At 43.7% G+C, this 19096-nt stretch overlaps 1 protein-coding gene across 4 annotated transcripts in view; it reads right to left on the bottom strand.

Annotated features, from left to right (window-relative positions):
* Nucleotides 1-19096, bottom strand: part of LOC122542869 (sodium/calcium exchanger 3-like) — a 353482-nt gene that overhangs the window by 270564 nt on the left and 63822 nt on the right. For all 4 annotated transcript variants that reach the window (XM_043680972.2, XM_043680975.2, XM_043680973.2 and 1 more), the window contains exon 2: nucleotides 757-2586. In XM_043680972.2, the coding sequence (XP_043536907.2) occupies nucleotides 757-2531 (1775 nt within the window). In that variant the 5' untranslated portion in view covers nucleotides 2532-2586. The remainder of the gene's footprint in view (nucleotides 1-756; nucleotides 2587-19096) is intronic.

The raw sequence follows: 19096 nt of genomic DNA, 5'->3' as shown, positions 1-19096 counted from the left end.
GAGTCACCCACTCAACTGCCACTTCTTTCAACATGACTGCCCAGATTAGTCAGCCCCTCTGTTTGTGCTGGAACTTTGGGGAGGATTTCAATGTGGGCCTCTGGACCCCAGAGTTTGGAACACGGAGGCAGCCCCACATCCGAACCAAATCCTAACTGGGAGCCTCTTGTTTCTGCCTATCGCAAAGCGAGGACCCAGTAACTGGGGCCGCCCCATCAAGGAAGGGTGAGGGGCGTGGTAAGAGATGTCGAGAGCGCAAGGAATTGGGGGAATCGATCGATGTCTCAGATTTGAGGAAAATTGGGCATCACCGTCTCATTGTGGTGGGCCTAGAGAATGGCTTCGCCACACCAACAAACAGTTTGGGCATTACGGTCTTTGTTTGCTCCCACCACTCCCCCCCCCCCCCCCAAAACAAAAGTTGACCACTCCACACTTGCCTCTCTATTTCGTGGACACGGGAAAGGTTTGGCCATTGGAAAACAATGTTCTGACATCTTGAAGTTATCCCCCACCAAGGCCCTTTTTGTTTAAAATGGCCGCCCTACTCGAGCAGTTGGATCCATCTTCCAAGCTGCTCTTGGGAAAGTTCCCCGGTGGCAAGGAATTGGTGGAAAAAGCGTCCGAAGGTAAGTCTCCTGATTTCATCGACAAACCTGTTTCGAAGCCGGGGGCAGAGAAAACTCTTCCCCTTGCGTTAGCGCCCTTCTCAACGTTTGGCTTGTGTTTTAGCAAACCCCATCACTCTGTACTTACACAGTCTCGTCGTTGAGAAATTCCAGCTCTCCAATGGCATCCTCATAGTCCACTCCTCCTCCCCTGGCTGTGCCTTCCACCGTCCTGTATGGCACCATAACGGTCCCCCGAGCACCTGAGGTCCTCAGCACTTTCAGCTCCATGACACCAACGCTCTCACTCACATGATAAACTTTGTCCTCAAAAGTGAAAATGCCAGCATGGTCATCGTCCAGGATTGTGACTGTCGCAACCAATGGGGAGACAAGACGCCCCTTGGGATATTCTGTTGGGTCTGAGTCAAACATGCCTTCGGCATCTCCGCTTCTGAGGTTCCCCAGTCGGACAAAGAAGTGCTCATCTTCCTCAAATATATCATCATCAATGATGCCCACCGTGATCTCTTTTGTCGTTTCACCCGGCTTGAAGATCAAGGTGCCTTCACTGTACTCATAGTCTGAGCCTGCGTTGGCCGAGCCGTCTTCTGTTCGGTAGTCCACATAGAAGGTGCTGTTCTGCTCTCCGCCCTTGCACACAACGGTCAGCGTGACGAGGCCACAGTTCTCGAAACATTGGTAGTTGGCAGGCTCAAAGCAGATTTTGCTGCACATCTCCTCCGCGGGGTCAGACCTTGACTCGTTAAGGTTTGCCGTCCTCTTTGCATGATCAGCGGCATGCTTCTTCAAGATGTTACCTGCCCCGGTCATCATTCGGGTAGCTTGGATGCGGTAGAAGGCCCTGCTCTTTTGCTGATGGAGCAGGGCGTAGTAATTGGCCAACTCAACCAGCTGCTCCAGTTCTCGATCTGGGTACTTTTGCTTGAGGTCCTTAAGAATTCGGATGGCTTCTTTACGACTCTCATCTAAGTCCTTGGCTTCCAGAGAGATCACAGTTCCATCAGGAAGGACACTGTCTCCATGCTCCAGTACCATTTTGCCATCCATCTCGATTCCCTTGGGGAGCTCTCCCTCTGTCTCAATAATGATGCCTCTGCGCTTATCCGCACGGTACCTTTTGTAGACATACTTGTAGAAGAGTAGCCTCTTGTCAGCAATCCAAGCAAAGACCACACAAACCGGAAAGAACATTAGAGTCAGCAATCCTTCCCAAACCTGGACAATGCCAGGTGAGAAGACGGCGAGGATCAGGTACATCCATATGTAGGCAAAAATACTCCAAGATGCAGTGACAAAAAACACTCGCAAATGCTTGACTCTCCGAACCTCACCGTCAGGGATGCAGTAAACGCATACGGCTATGATGACAAACATGTTGAAGGCTGCACTGCCAACGATTGTGCCAGGTCCCAGGTCTCCAGCAAGAAAACCATGCCCACACACTTCAATTAGCGACAAGAGAATTTCTGGCGCAGAAGAACCAAGAGCCATTAAGGTCAGGTTGGACACCGTCTCGTTCCAGATTCGCACGGTGGCCATGCTTGTCTCACCATTGGGTAATGTGATCGTGATCTCTTTCTCCTGCGATGTGATGACTTCGATCGACGCCATGAAACGATCAGCTATGATCGAGACACCGAGGAACATGTACAGCATCGCAACAAAATAGACGATAGCCCTGGCAACTATGTCTCCCAAGGACGGATTCTGTGGGTACCACACTGGGAGTATGATCCCGCGGGTGCAATGGAAGGTTCCGAAACACGACGAATTGGGCAAGTCAATGGGGTCTTCGGTGTTACTCCCTTCCACCTCCCAAATGGTCATCATGAATATGGTGACCATGAACCCCGTCCCCAAGACTGGGGACAGGAACCTTTTCCAATATAACTTGGCCATTGTGGCTCACTTTAGAGGATAAACTTGCTTTCAGGATCTTCCAATCTTTAGATGCCTGTTATACAAAAAGGACAAAAGGAAACTATTAATATGATTACACTTCTAGGCATGGCAGCTGAGACATTTCTTCAATTAAATCCAACAAAAATTTGATTCAACTGTAATCAGACCAGACAATATTTTGAAGGATTGTTTGATGAAGTCTCCAGCAAGACATTAATATCATTTAGATACGATTGATGTTGATCCAAGATACAATTCTGATATTCAAGCAGTTTCAATGTTTTGAAATTTTCCAAAGAGAAAACTAAATCCTCATTTCGAAACTCATGATGTTCACATGTGGATCATCACTGATGAATTTGTATGTTTAAAGGGGATGGTGCAGTCCCAATACCATTGTAGTGAGTGTAATTCATATAAGACACCATATAGGCTTCATACCTGGCATGCCTGTATGGAATCAGTGAAACTGAACTGCAGCTTATTTAGGTAAGAAAGACTTCCATTTATATAGCACCTTGTAGGTTCCCAGGACATTCCAAAGGGCTCTTCAACAAATGAAGTAATTCTGAAATCATTCAGTCAGAGAGATGTACAGCACAGAAACAGATCCTTCAGTCCAACTCGTCCATGCCGATCAGATATCCTAACCTAATCTAGTCCCATTTGCCAGCACTTGGCCCATATCCCTCTAAACTCTTCCTATTCATATATCCATCCAGGTGACTTTAAAATGTTGTAATCGTACCAGCTTCCACCACTTCCTCTGGCAGCTCATTCCATACACACATCACCCTCTATATGAAAATGTTGCCCCCTGGGTCCCTTTTAAATCTTTCCCTTCTCACCCTAAACCTATGCCCTCTGGACTCTCCCCACCCCATTGGAAATTACCTTGTCTATTTACCCTATCTAGGTCCCTCATGATTCTATTAGGTCACTCCTCAGCCTCCGACATTCCAGGGAAAATGGCCCTTGCCTATTCAGCCTCTCCCTGTAGCTCAAATCCTCCAACCCTGGCAATATTCTTGTAAATCAGAGATATGGCAGCCAATTTACACAGAAGATCCACAAACAGCAATGAATTTAATTACCAGATAATCTGTCTCTTTAGTGATACTGGTTGAAGAATAATTATTGGCCAGGATAGTGCAAGGAATTGACATGCCTTTTTTTTTGGAAATACTTCATGGATTTTTTTGCACCTACCTGAGGGGGAGGCAAGGACACAGTTTAATAACTCATTCAAAAGACAGCACCTTTTTCAGGTCAGCACTCCCAGTGCACAAAATCAAATGATGCACTCAAGTGCCTGGAGTGGGACTTTAACCCACAACCTATCAAGCTTTGGGTGAGGGAGCTACTCACTGGGGTACAGCAAATATCGAGTGTCCCTCCTGTTGTCTGAGGCACTTTGGTGAGATGGGTCCAAAAATAGAAGTATCTAATCTAGAATTAGACCTAAGTATAGGGGCTGAGCTTCATGAGCCAGCATTGGGTTTAATACTGCACCTTGCACCTTCCACGATAATCATTCATGACTATCATGCTTTGGTTCAGCGTATCTTCTGTCTTTTCAGAGTCTCTATCTCTTGCAGATCTGGCAGCACATTATCTGCTTACTTGAACGGCCCAGAAATTAGAGGAATCAAATCTTTTGTAAACATGTTCTCAAGATCCAGAGGAAGAAAATCCCTGAGGGTTCAGGTGCTCAGTTTATCACGTGGAATTGTCTATCTTGAAAACATCATTACAATCCATCAAGGTGACAGCTTTAATATCTTCAACAGTCGGCTAGTGTGCCAGACTGTATCATAAGCTGCTGTCAAGTCAAGAAATACAGATTCCGTCCTTTCTGGTTGAATCAATAGCAACTGTATCAACAATTTGTATTTATATAGCACCTTTGACATTGCATAACATTTGACTCTTTTGAACAGTAAGTCATAAAACATCCTCCCAAGGCGTTTTTAGCAAACAAAATTTGATGGAGCCACATAAGAGGACATTAGCTGACTGACAGTTTTGTCAGATCTCAGGTTTAAGAAAAATCTTTGAAGGAGAAAGGCGAGGTGGAGAGGTTTAGGGAAAGAATTTGAAAGCTTGGGACCTAAAGACATGTCCCCAAATTAACTGGTGGAAATGAATCGGACGAAAGTGACCAAGCAGAACAAAAGTCACTCCAGTATGTCGAACCGAGAAATTTTGAAGGGAGGTGCTTTTTCCCTGCATTTATTATTAACAGCAGGTATGGGAGCCTGGGATTGGAGGTGAAAAGGCAAGTCGCAGCAATGAATAAGCCAAGCAGGGCCTGGGGAGGGGGTGAGTAGGTGTTTTTTTGGGCAATGCAGATGCAAGTCTCTTCTAAGGGGAGAGGGAGGAGGGCTATGAAGGGTAACAGTCTACAAAAGAATACTAAACTAGCTGAGAGCCAGGGAAAATTGAAGTCACCAACTCAATGAATTCCTTACAAATTATTGCATTTTATATGAAATGATTTTGAGGAAAAAAAACTTTTGTTGCTAATTTATTCCTGTTGTCTTATGCCAATTTAAATGCTGTGGTGTCTAAGAAATTAAAGCTTTCTTGTATATCGGGGCTTTATGTTTAATGGAGGGCTGATAATTAAGGATATTGATTCTAACCTTGCTTCCCAGAGTCTAAATACGTCACGACAATGCAAATATAGAAGATAATGTTATGATGTGATTGAATCATCTAGTGAAGAAACTAGTGAGAATGAAAAGGTAGCTCCCAAATATCAAGAAGTTGCTCTTGAGAAATCTCAAGAACAGTCCTCGACAAAAACAAACTATTTGAACCCCCCCAGCCAAATGTATAAGAGTGGAACATGGGAGGCTGGCCATGAGTGCTTCGGAATACTTGAGTCTAAAGGAGGCAAAGAAATGGATGAGATTACTGATGGGCGGAGATAAGGCTTACAGCCAAGAGATGGAAATTGGCCACCTTGGTAATGGCCTGGATGTGTGGTTGAAAATTCATCCCAGGGTGAAATACAGCACCAGAGTTTCAGACAGGCTGCTTCAGCCTCAGATAGTTGCCATGGAGAGGGACAGACTTGGTGGTTTGGGGATTTTGGGAAATGGCAGCTGGTACCAAAGAAAATAGTTTCCGTCTCCCCAAAATTTAGCTGGAGGAAGTCTGTCCAATTCCAAATGTCAGGCAAGCCCTCTGACAAATTACAGTGTCTGGAGAGGTCAAAAGAGGTAGGGATGAGGTACAATTTGTCATTTAGGGCATTAGAACCTTGGAACAACCTTGTGATGATACACATCGCTGAGTATAAATGCCACAGACTGGACAGAGTCTCCCCACATACCAGAGAGAGACCGCAATATTACAGAGTAGAAGGAACACTCTGGAAGATACTCAAGACTGAGATTCTTCATACGAAACCGAGTGGACTTGAACACCTGAAGATAAATTAGTCTAAACCTAATGTGACATGGGTCAGAACTTGGCTTATCTGTGTTACCATGTATCGCGGTATTTAGTATTAATGTATCATTACAGTGTTGCTTTGACATCTAGGCTTGATGACAGTCATTGGCATTCTCATCTAATCTGAAAAGAACTCCAAATGCATAATATGGCATGAAGTTATAGCATCAGAGAGAACTGGGTGCCATTTGCATGTATGTAGAAATAAATGATGATGCCTCCAAGGGGGACCAAGCAGGTGCAAAATGGGAGGTGATAAGAATAGATCCTCTGGAGATACCAGAGATAGAGTGAGGGAGTGGGAAGATCAGCCATTGCAAGTGCTTGACTGGCTATAATTTGATGGATAAGAATTGAACCAGCAAGGGCAGCCCCTTTGAGATGAGCATTATAGCGGTGAAGGTGTGGAAAGAGGATGGTCTGGTTCAACTGCTGCACACAGGTCAAGATGATATGGAGTGACAATCACAGTCATATGGCCCTCATATAGAATGCAGTCAGAAGAAAAATGTTCGGATAATTCTCCTTCAAAGAATCCTACTGTAAGTGATGGGAGAAGTGCAGAAAATCAATAATTCAAAATAAGGACAATTTTTCCTCAGCCTTCACCAGACCTTGAGTCACAGCATCTTAATCTCCTCCAGTTGCTACAGCCCTCCAAAAACTCTGACCTTGTCCAAATCTGGTCTTTTGGACATGCCCAATTTGCTTTGGTCTACCTTTGTTTAGCTCTTTGGTCTTTAGCTCCAGGATTATTCTCCTTAAACCCTTCTCCACCATCTGTTTGCCTCCTTTGAGACACTCCTGAAAACAAACCTACTTCCTAAACCAAATAACCGGTCTGTCTCAACACTTTTTTGTAAAAGTTTTGTTTGGTTTCTCCCGCACTACTGCTACACAGCAGTACGTACACACACACACACACACTCCATAGATGCTGTGGGGGAAAAATAAGCACTACTATTGCTGTAGCAATGGTGCTTATTTTCCCCACAGCGTCCATTGTGTGTGTGTGTGTGTGTAAGTGCACGGAATCAGTGAAGACACCATTGCGCAAATAATTTTATTCAGTACTTCCACCACCAGAGAAGCCATGCAGCCAGGGAACCAGTAACAAGCAAAGCCCAATGGGGGCGATGCTTGCGTGAGAAAAAAAGTGAAGGGGAAGGATAGGGATTAAATCGAAATAGAATTGGAGGGGGGAATAAAGCACTCCATCCTCTGTGGTGCCCATCTCTCCCCAAAGGCATTGAGAGCATTGGTGGACACCACATGCTCCCTCTCCAAGGAAAAGGGGCAGACAGTTGACCAAAATGGCCCCCTCCACAGCCCGCTCCCTGGACCTGTCTACAACCAGCCAGGCCAGGCCCAGGAGCAAACCAATACCTCTTTATGTGGCTTGGAGTTAAAATCTCACAGGTAATGATCCTGCAGAGCAGCTTGAGCTGTTTAAGGACGTTAAAGGTGCTACATACATGAAACTTGTTGCGTCATTGAAACTAGCATCAATGAAGAAATAGGTTCCATTCAGGGTGATGCAATGCAGGATTCCACAAGCATCAAACCCCAGCCCCAGCTCCCCCATCAAACTTTACACCAGTTCATGTTCTCCTCCAAACAATAGCCCAGACAATGAAAGCTAAATATTCTTTTTGATATCCTTTTATATTCATATTCGTGGATGTTCTTGGTCAGTGGAAGCCGTAATGTCGGAGTGCGGGAGACATTGCCTAAGTAAGGCAGAGACAGAGTGAGTATCTGTCTGTGGATGTGGTAAAGTGGGAATTCAACTGGTAAATCTTTTGTAAGTTTAATAATAGAACAAATGTCAGAATCAGACCCAGAATCAGTAATCTTTAAAGAAGTTAAGATAACCTAGTTAAACAGGCAGCTGCTGCCTATCTGTCAAAGACCTGAAATTCCTTGCCTGAATTAGATGTTGATTACAGTAGCAGGATGTTAGAAAAACAAGTGACTCATCAGAGCTCTACACAAAAAAAAGGGTTGTTTAAAGGATGTTTTTAGACCATGGTCAGAGAGAGAGACTTCGCCAAGAGTGAGACACAGAGACAGTATTTGGGAAGCTGGCATAGAGTGGGAAAGAGGTGCTTCAATTAAAGATTACTACAGGAAATAGAGTCTTCAGAGTGAGAGGTGAGCAACAGAGGAAATAAGACGCGTATTGAGAGGCCGACCTGCACTGAAGCCACTGGCAGCATGACATTGTAAGAGCAGGAAAAACAGCTGACTGGTGAGTAGGATTGGTCAGTATTTCTAATCTTTGAAGTGAAACTGGGTATTTAGTTTGTGTTTAAGTGTTTGGTCTTTTTCTCTTTCTGAAAATAGCTTGTTAAGTTTTCATAGTAAGTTCATATTCATTCTAAAGGCAACAACTAATTTTTAAGAGTTACGGGATTGCAGGCCAGAAGGGCCAAGTGGGATGTACATCCTACAGTATGAGTAAAGTCAAGGATGTACCACGTGTCCGAGACAAACACATCTGCAAGACATAGCTGCAGCTACACAAGCCTGTGTTTCAGGCATCAGAACATGAGCAGTGGCTGGAGGCATCCAGGAGGCACAGTACTACATGGATATCATGTATAGGGAAGTGGACACACCATAGATGATGATGTCCAGGCAGAGAGGGAATGGGGACTACAAGGACGGCCTTAAACAACAGTTAGTTGTGCATGGTTCCCCTGGATCTATCTTGCTTGCTCATCGATATTCCATTTGGAAAACTATTTGGGCAGACTGAGCCAAGCCCATGGCACCACAGGCTACTCAGTCATATAAGGCAAGATGAAGAAGAACGGAAGAGCGATAGTTCTAGAGAATTCCATAGTCAGCAGATCAAATGGGCATTTTTGCAGCAGTACACTTGTCTCCAGGATGGTGTGTTGCCTCCCTCCTGCCAGGGTCTAGGATTTCATGGATCAGTTGCAAGGCGTCCGTCTGAGGGTGGGGTAGCAGCTGGAAAACATTGTCCATGTTAGTGCCAGATATGTGAAGCGGAGGCGGGATAAGGTCCTGAAGGCTGATGTCAGGGAGTTAGAAAGGAAATTAAAAAGCAAGACATTACAATTTTAGTTGGAAAGACTGGGGTTGTTTTCACTGGAATGCAGGAGGTTGAAGAGTGATTGATAGAAGTTTATAAGATTGTGAATGGTATGGATAGAGTGGAAAGTATGAAGCTTTTTCCAGGGTAGAGGGATCAATTACTAGGGGACATAGGTTGGGGTGCGGAGTGGGTTGGAAGTTTAAAAGAGATGTGAGAGGCAAGTTTTTCACACAAAGGGTGGGGAGTGTGCTGCCAGAGGAGATGGTGGAATCAGAAATAATAGTAGCATTCAAGAAACACCTGGACAACTACATGAATAGGAGGAGAATACAGGAATACGGATCCTGTAAGTGAAGGCAGTTTTAGTATGGAAGGGCAAAATGTGTCAGCGCAGATTTGGAGAGCTGAAGGGCCTGTTCATGTGCTGTATTGTTCTTTATTCAAATCTCAGGATTGCTCCCAGTGCCACATGCTAGTAAGCGCAACAAAGGAATGATTGATTGATTGATTAAATATGTGGCTGGAGACTGGTGTAAGAAGGAGGACATCAGATTTCTGAGGTTCTGGGACAGGTATGACCTGTACTGGGTGATCTATTACCTAACCTGACCAGGCCACACCTTAACAAGACTGGGACTGATATCCTTGTAGGAAGGTGTGCTAGTTCTGTTGGTTTAGGATTTAACCAGCTTGTCAGGTGGATGGGGACCTGAAGGGTGATCCAAATTGAAAGTAAATAAAGTTGGTAACAGGAAGTCAGAAAGACACTAGAGAGACTAATATACAAGAGAAACAAAGTATAGCATTGAGGCATGCTTCAAAAGCAGAATGGCATCAAAAAGTCAAAGTTAAGGGCACTTTATCTGAATGCATGCAGCACTTGCAACAAAGCAAATGATCTACAAGCAGAAATATAGATTCACGGGTATGTCAAACAGCAATTATAGAAACATGGCTGTATGGTGACCAGAACTGGGAACTGAATATTTAATGATATCAGGCATTTAAGAAGGACAAACAAGAGGGTGGCGGATATGGAGTTGTGCTGATAATAAGGAATGGAATCAATATATTGGTCAGGGAGGATCTCAAATTGGAAGAACAATGTTGAGAATCAGTTTGGGTAGAGCTATGAAACAGCAAGGAGCAGCGGAAATTGGAGTTATTCCTAGGCCACCAAATAGTTGTGGTAGTGTGGACACAGAGATGAGGGAAACATAGCATTGACAACACAGCTATCATGAGTGACTTCAAGCTGCCCATAGACTCAGTAAACCAATTGATCATTAAAGTCATAGGGGATGAGTTTCTGGAGTGTGTTACGGATGGTTTTCTCAAGCAGTATGTTGAAGATCTGACCGAATGACATGCTATCTTAGATCTAGTATCATGTAATGAAAGAAAAATTAATTAACAATCTGGTAAAATAATCTTTAGGTATGAGTGACCACAATATGCTAGAACTTTACATTATGAGTGAAAGTGAGGGAGGTAATCTGAAGCAAGGGTGCTAATTTGGATTAGGATAATTATGAACGACTGATGCAGAGTGGACTGGAAAAAATAAATTAAAAGGCCAATATCCTTAAGCAATGGATAATCTTTGAAAGACTCACAAGAGCTAAGCATTATTCAATGTATAAAAAGCTCAAAAAAGGTCTGTCATCATGGCTAATGAAGAAAATTCAGGATTGTACATGATTAAAAGGAAAGGCCTATAAAGAATTACCAATAAATCGGAAGATTAGCAGGGTTTTAGAATACAGCAAAGGAGGATCAAGAAACTCATAAGGCAACGGAAACTAGAATATGAATGCAATCTTCTAAAGGTATGTAAAAGGAAACATTTGGCTAAAACAAATGTCAATTCCTCACAGCCAGAGTCAGGAAAATCGATTATTGGCAAATAGAGAAATCGCGTACGGCTTAATGGTTACTTTAAAATTATTTTCACTGAAGGGGATACAGGGATCTCCTGGAACTACAGATCCATGTTTTGTTTATTCACTCCTGGAATGTGGTTGTCACTGGCTGGGCTAGCATTTATTGTCCCTCACTAGTTGCTCTTGAGAAGACAATTGTGAGCTGCTTTCTTGAACTGCTGCAATCCATATGCTGTAGGTAGCCCCACCATTCTGTTAGGGAGAGCATTCCAAGGTTATGACCCAGCGACAGTGAAGTACGGTGATATCTTTCCAAGTCAGGATGGTGTGTGGCTTGGGACTTGCAGGCATTTCCATGTATCTGCTTGCCTTATCCCTCTCGATGGAAATAGTCGTGTGTTTGGAAGATACTGACTGAGGATCCTGTGAGAATTTCTGCAGTACATCTTGTAGATAATACACATTTCTGCTGCTGAGCGTCGGTGGAGGGGGTGGATGTTTGTGGATGCATTGCCAATCAAGTGGGCTGCTTTGTCCTGGATGGTGTCAAGCTTCTTGAGTGTTGTTGGAGCTGCACTCATCCAGACAAATGAAAAGTATTTCATCACACTCCGGGCTTGTGCCTTATAGCTGGCGGACAGGCCATGGGGAATCAGGAAGTGAGTTACTTGCTGAAGGATTCTTAGCCTCTGAAGTATTAGGAGTTGAAGGAGATTGGAAGATTGCATTGGAAAAACAAATGCGGCTGCAAGTTGTTGAGTTCCAGAACCTGATGCTCCACATCTCACAGTGTTGAAGGAGACAGATATAGAGATATAGAGATAGTCAGTGCATTGGTGATTACCTTACAGAATTCTATAGATCTTGGAATGATGCCTACAATTTGGAATATAACAAATGTCACCCCCCTATTTAAGGAGGGAGTGACAGAAACAGGGAACTCCAAAGCTGTTAGCCTTATGTTAGTTGTAGGGAAAATGCTAGAATCTATTATAACGAGTGTGAAAAATAGATATTTGGATAATAATCATCTGATTGGGCATAGTAAACATGAACTTGCAAAGGGAAAATTGTGGTTGACAAATTCATTTGAAGATATTACTAACAAACGTGATAAGAGTGTTGATGGGCATAATATATTTACGTTTCCAGAAGACCTTTGATAGAGTTCCTGACAGGAACATAGAACATTACAGCGCAGTACAGGCCCTTTGGCCCTCAATGTTCCGCCAACCTGTGAAACCAATCTGAAGCCCATCTAACCTATACCATTTCATTCTCGTCAATATGCCTATCCAATGACCATTTAAATGCCCTTAAAGTTGGCGAGTCCACTACTGTTGCAGGCAGTGCTTTCCATGCCCCTACTATTCTCTGAATAAAGGAGCTGGTTGTAAAAAATCAAAAAGGAGGTAATGTACTGACATAGATTAAGGGTTGGCTAACAGATAGAAAATATAGAATAGGAATAGATGGGTCATTCTCATGCTGGCAGGCTGTGACTAATGGGGTACTGCAAGGATCAGTACTTGGGCCCCAGCTGTTCACAATATTTATATATACTTTGGAGGTGGGGACTAAAGACATTTCCAAATTTGCAGACTGTACAAAGCTAAGTGAGAATGTGTATTGTGAGGAAGATGAACAGTGGCTTGAGCAGGATTTGTACAACTTTAATGAATGGGCTAGACCATGGCAAATGGAATATAATATGGAAAAATATGAGGTTATCCACTTTGGTAGGAGGGAGAGATGTGCAGAGTATTCTTTTTAAATGGTAAGAGATCGGAAAATGTATATGTACAAAGGGAGCTTGATGGTAAGTCAGTGAAGGCTAGCATGCAGGTGAAGCAAGCGATTAGGCTAATAGAATATTAGCTTTTATTTCTAGAGTATTTGAGTACAGGAACAGTGAAGCCTTGCTTCAGTTCCATAGGAGCCTTGTTAGGCAGCACCTGAAGTACATGGTCTCCTTATTTCAGGGGAGTTTTTATTGCTATAGAGGGATTGTCTTGTTTCCAGATGGCAGGACTGTGCTATGAAGACAGGTTGGGCAAACTGCACTCTCTAGAGTTCAAAAGAATAAGCAGTGATCTAAATGAAACTTACAAAACACTTCAAGGGATAGACAGGACAAATGCAGGTCGTTGAGGAATCTAGAATCAGGACACAACTTAAACCTAAGGGAATTGTTTCTTAGGACAGATGAGGTGTTTTTTCCTTTAGTTGGAGGTTTGTGAACCTTGGGGATTCTCTCCACAGTGGGCTGTGGAAGCTCAGTCTTTGAATGTGTTTAAGATAGAATCTGATTACCAATGATGTATAGGAGTATGGGGTTTGGGTGAATTTAAGTATTCAATTCGTCATGATCATATCAAAAGGGGGGGGAGAGGTTTGATAGGCTGAAAGGCCTACTCCTATTATCTTATTCAATTCTGTGCCCAATGCTGGTCTGACCCAGAGCACTGCACACTCCACCATGATTAAAGTAGGGAGGCAGGTTAGCGAGTTTTGAGAAGATTTGTAGCTCAGGTTGAGGTTCTGGATGTAGGTTTGCTCGCTGAGCTGGAAGGTTTGTTTTCAGATGTTTCGTCACCATACTCGGTAGTATCTTCAGTGAGCCTCTGAATCAAGCACTGGTGGTGTAGCCCGCTTTCTATTTATATGTTTGAGTTTCCAAGGGTCGGTGATGTCATTTCCTGTGATGACATCATTTCCTGTTGTGATGGCATTTCCTGTTCTTTTTCTCAGGGGTGATAAATGGGATCCAAGTCAATGTATTTGTTGATAGAGTTCCAGTTGGAATGCTGTGCCTCTAGGAATTGTCGTGCATGTCTCTATTTGGCCTGTCCTCGAATGGATGTGTTGTCCCAGTCGAAGTGGTGTCCTTCCTCATCTGTATGTAAGGATATTAGTGAGAGAGAGTCATGTTGTTTTGTGGCTAGTTGATGTTCATGTTTCCTGGTGGCTAGTTTGCTGCCTGTTTGTTACAGCGTTTGTTACAGTTCTAGCAAGGTATTTTGTAATTGACATTAATTTTGCTTGTTGTCTGTATAAGGTCTTTCAAGTTCATTAGCTGCTGTTTTAGTGTGTTGGTGGGTTTGTGGGCTACCATGATGCCAAGGGGTCTGAGTGGTCTGGCAGTCATTTCCGAGATGTTTTTGATGTTGGGGAGAGAGGCTAGGGTTTCTGGACGTGTCCTGTCTGCTTCTTTGGGTTTGTTGCTCAGAAATCAGCGGGAGACAGGTTTTAAATTCACCTCACATGGAGTGTGATTGACCCCTGTGCTGTCTGCATCAACTGAGCACCCTTCTGATACCAGGAATCCAAGTTAGTGGGCGGCACGGTGGCACAGTGGTTAGCACTGCTGCCTCACAGCGCCAGAGACCCGGGTTCAATTCCCGCCTCAGGCGACTGACTGTGTGGAGTTTGCACATTCTCCCCGTGTCTGCGTGGGTTTCCTCCGGGTGCTCCGGTTTCCTCCCACACTCCAAAAATGTGCAGATTAGGTGAATTGGCCACGCTAAATTGCCTGTAGTGTTAGGTGCAGGGGTAAATGTAGGGGAATGGGTCTGGGTGGGTGCGCTTCGGCGGGTCGGTGTGGACTTGTTGGGCCGAAGGGCCTGTTTCCACACTGTAAAGTAATCTAATCTTGTTGTGGAAATATACACTGTTTACATGCATGTTATGGTGTGGAGTTATGGACAGTAATGGTAGAACACCCTCAATTTCTTTCCATCACATGATTGACCAGAACTCTCTCATGCATTTACTGTTCAGAAGTCATATGACACCTGGTTACAGTCCAACAGGTTTATTTGAAAGCATAAGCTTTCGGACCGTTGCCCCTTTCATCAGGTGAAGTCCTTCATTTGATGAAGGGGCAATGCTCCAAAAGCTTGTGATTTCAAATAAAGCTGTTGGACTGTAATCTGGTGTCGCGTGACTTCTGACTTTGTCCACCCAGTCCAATATCGGCAGCTCCACATAATGGCTCTTATGGATGTAGGTTTGCTCGCTGAGCTGGAAGGTTCATTTTCATGAATGCGAGCAAACCCACATCCAGAATCTCAACCTGAGCTACAAATCTTCTCAAAACTTGCAAATGGCTTTTATCATTGGTGTTTGTTTTGGAAGGACTTACAGGTCAATATTAACCTGCCCGACCATGTTATGAACACATCTAAGTTGGAGATCAAACCCACATCTTTGTGCTCTGAGGCAAGGATGTGACTACTGCACCACAAAACCTCTTCTATTCTGATCAGGGTTCTATAAATCACCCATTTAGTTCAAAATCAAAGAATCTGGTGCTTGCATCCTGATCCATGAATTGTTCTCATGATCTCTAGGACTTTGTCATTCAGCCACCGACTGGTCATCGTGAGATGGATGCTGTGAACAGTAGAGTCACTGAAGACAATTGTAATGCTCCACTCAGCTCTGATCAATTGTTGTAAGCAAAAGCCCAAGTCTTGCTAGATCAGGGTGTCTCATATTGTGTGCCATAAGTCAAATCTTTCCCTGTAACTTCAGTTTTAAGAGTGGGTGGCACATAGAACGTCTGGGATTTCAGTGATCAGTGACTGCAACACAGGACACTGAGTGAACTAAGGGAGACACTGGAAGGATGAAAGCTATACTGGTTGCACCATCTGCATGTTTCATGACCACATCTTATTAACCTCAGTGTTGGCTATTAATGCGTTAAGGTTCATTTAACCTTTAAAAAGCCTTCAAGTGTTTGACTGCATATTGAATTAATTCTTGGCAAACAGGCACAGAAACTCAGCCTTGTTCTATAACAATGCAAAATCCAGGGGAAAGACATACATCAAATTACACAGTCCTTCAAGGCTACATCAGTTCTTTGAGAGGACTATCCAACTAGTCCCACTCTCCTGCTACTCTCCCAAGACCCCCATCCCCACCCCCTCCAAACCCCACCAGACTTGTAAATGTTTCCTATTCAAGTGTATATCTAATTACCTCTTATAAGTTACAATTATGTCTGATTCTGCCACACTTTCAGGCAATGAATTCTATACCACAGTACCTTCTGCTTAAAAAACATCTCAGCCATCTCTTTCAGCAGTCAGCTTAAATTCTGTCTGTTGTTTGTTAATCCTTCTACTGGTTGATATCCCATTTAATCTATTTGGACTTTACAGGGTTTTGAATGCCTCTGCTAAATCTCCCTTTAGTCTTTTCTTCCAGGGTGTAATCTTTGGTGACACTACCAGTACACCTCCCCTGCACACACTGGGTGAGGATGGCTGATTTCCTTCCCTAAAGGCCTTAGATGCATTTTTACACCAATGAATGATGATAGTTGTCATGGTACCATTTACCAATTGCTTACTTTTACAGTCCAGATTTTATTAACTGAATAAAAATTTTACTAGCTGCCTGGGTGCCCCAGAGTATTATCCTGGGTTTCTGAATTACTAGTATGGTGATAATTCCACTATCTTCCTGACACTGAAAGTGTTTGCAAAGATGACAAAAAACATGCAGCTTCTGTTTCATTTTGCTCTTTTCCGGTAACTCGAAGGCCTGAAATTTTTTTCACAGGGCCGGAAGCCAGCCTCCATACAGGCCGCAATCCATGCCTGCTCTGGCTCCTGCCACAATGCACGAGATGGTGACTCAGTGGCACAGGATGGAAGTGTCACATTCATGTGCACCCTCACCATCATCGACTAAAGAGGCAGGTCAACCGGCTCATGACCTTTCCTACGTATGTTTATCCATAGGGACCTATCCTCCACAGGAACTAAGCACATGCCCAAGCTTTTTGTTAAATTAACCAATTGCAGAACAATTTTTCCTTGGTGTATTCACCATGGCAACACCTTGACGAATCAGTCAACATGGCAACCATTTGGCAACCCTTCCTCATGCTGTATACATTCTTGTTCCCTTTGAAATTTGGTATTGTTGTATCTGGCCTTAAAGTGCAAGACAGAAGGCTTTCTATTGCAAGCTATTATTTGTTTCACATGTTGAATCCATGCTTTGTTTGACCTTGCTTTAGTCCCGAACACAGTCTCATCATTCACTACTCCACCTCCACTATCACAGTGAACTTATAAAACTCACCGTGAATGAAATTCACCTTGATTAAAAAAGGATGGCTGCTCGCAAATCAGCAGCAATTTTCACTTGTTGATTCATTCTTTTCTCCACTAGTTCAAAATGATTTGCAACCAACCTCTTAGCATCAATGCCCAAGGACGGTTTCACTTCAATTCTGAGTTGATTATTGTGAAAATGAAGATTTGGCTGAGATACAGACAATGATCAATGGACCGCTTACAAACATCTGCCATTTAGAATTCATGGCAGTACACTTTAAACAGACGATTGATATTTAAGAGATAGCTAGTTAGGTAATAACTTAAAACTGTCAAAAAATAACAACCATTCAACACACGGACTGTAACCGCCTTAACCTCTCTATGTTTGTTTATTCTTGGTTTTATTAAGATTTACAGAAAAGTCTCTCGATTAAGCAGTACTGATATCCATCCAGAATCTTGATGATAACTCATTGTATCTGGTGTGAGGTGAAGCTCACCTGATTATTACCATCACTCTCACTTCAAGTCCACAGCTTCTGCTTGTCACACTCTTTTTCGAGTTGCTGGTTTTACTGATATTATTTGGTTCCACTCTCCAGTGAATCCTCTAACTCCTCCGAATTTATGAGCACACTCTTCCACTTTCTTACGTCCTCAATATTTAAACTGAGACCTTTTGAGCTTTGTCAGACTTACCTTGACTCGCTGAATCTTCCCTTCATTATACCATCATCAAACTTTGCAACCAAAACAGGTACCACTCTGTGTTGCTTCCCATTTCATTTGCTAGACATATACTCTTGTTGGTGTCTAGAACTATCCCCTCTAAGATATTGCATAAAAATTACAAATCAAAACCTTGTTATTTACTGCATCGAATCCCTGTTGGGATTTATCGTCTATCTCAGCAGTATCCTAATTCAATGGGCGACACGGTGGCACAGTGGTTAGCACTGCTGCCTCACAGCACCAGAGACCCGGGTTCAATTCCAGCCTCAGGCGACTGACTGTGTGGAGTTTGCACGTCCTCCCCGTGTCTGCGTGGGTTTCCTCCGGTTTCCTCCCACGTCCAAAGATGTGCAGGTCAGATGAATTGGCCATGCTAAATTGCCCGTAGTGTTAGGTAAGGGGTAAATGTATGGGTGGGTTACGCTTCGGCGGGTCGGTGTGGACTTGTTGGGCCGAAGGGCCTGTTTCCACACTGTAATGTAATCGAATCTAATTCTGTGTCCCCTACATGTTCCCAAATCCATTTATTCCCCATTCCTTCGACCCACCTATTCTAACGTATTCATGATATTTGCCTCAATCACTAACTCTGGGATAGTTTCCATAGCCTCATATATTTCTTTGTAAAACATACTTTCCTGCTTTCTCTCATGAGGGCAGAAGGAAAATGAACGGGATGGGACCAATAAACCCCTTAAGCCTGCTCCCCCATCCAATAAAATAATGGCAGAACTTCACCCCATTGATTTTGATTCCCTTTAATATGCCAGATACTTTCCCTCATAAATGGAGAGTAGCCTTGCCCCATTGGACATCTCCCGTGATGCAACCCTCTTCCTGTCAAACCTAGACCACCCCCAAATTCCATCATTGGGTTTTGCCAGCCTGGCACTAGCAAAGCTCCAGACGTACCTGGGTTTCTGGCTCCTCTGCAAAAAGGACTACCTACAGTCCTGAAAGGTACCATTTACGGGTCAGGAGAGCTACTGGCTAATCATAGCTGAAAGGTTTTTGAGGCAGGGCATGCGTCTAGAGGCTGGTGATGGCTCACCCTGAGCCAATCAATGGCACGATGAGGAGGTTGGGGGTAAACAACTTGGCCAAGTGGAGTGACACACCTTATAAACTCCAGAAGTTAACTCTGGTCCCCTCCACGGATACTCTCAAAACACCCGAGCATTCGCAGCATTTTCTGTTATCATGTTATGTCACACGGAGGGAGGTGAATAGTATCTGAGCCTGAAAAAGGAAAGGTATTGTTTCCATTTAGCAGAACCCCAATAACGTCCGCACAGCCAGAGGAGCATCTGCTCAGACTCAGAAGGAGGATCTGCACAGCTC

Source organism: Chiloscyllium plagiosum, unplaced genomic scaffold (genome assembly GCF_037043375.1).
Source record: "Chiloscyllium plagiosum isolate Xiang-an unplaced genomic scaffold, Cpla_swu_hap1 HiC_scaffold_47, whole genome shotgun sequence".
Taxonomy (NCBI): domain Eukaryota; kingdom Metazoa; phylum Chordata; class Chondrichthyes; order Orectolobiformes; family Hemiscylliidae; genus Chiloscyllium; species Chiloscyllium plagiosum.
The sequence above is the reverse complement of the archived record's forward strand: the minus strand, read 5'-3'. Positions and strand labels throughout refer to the sequence as shown.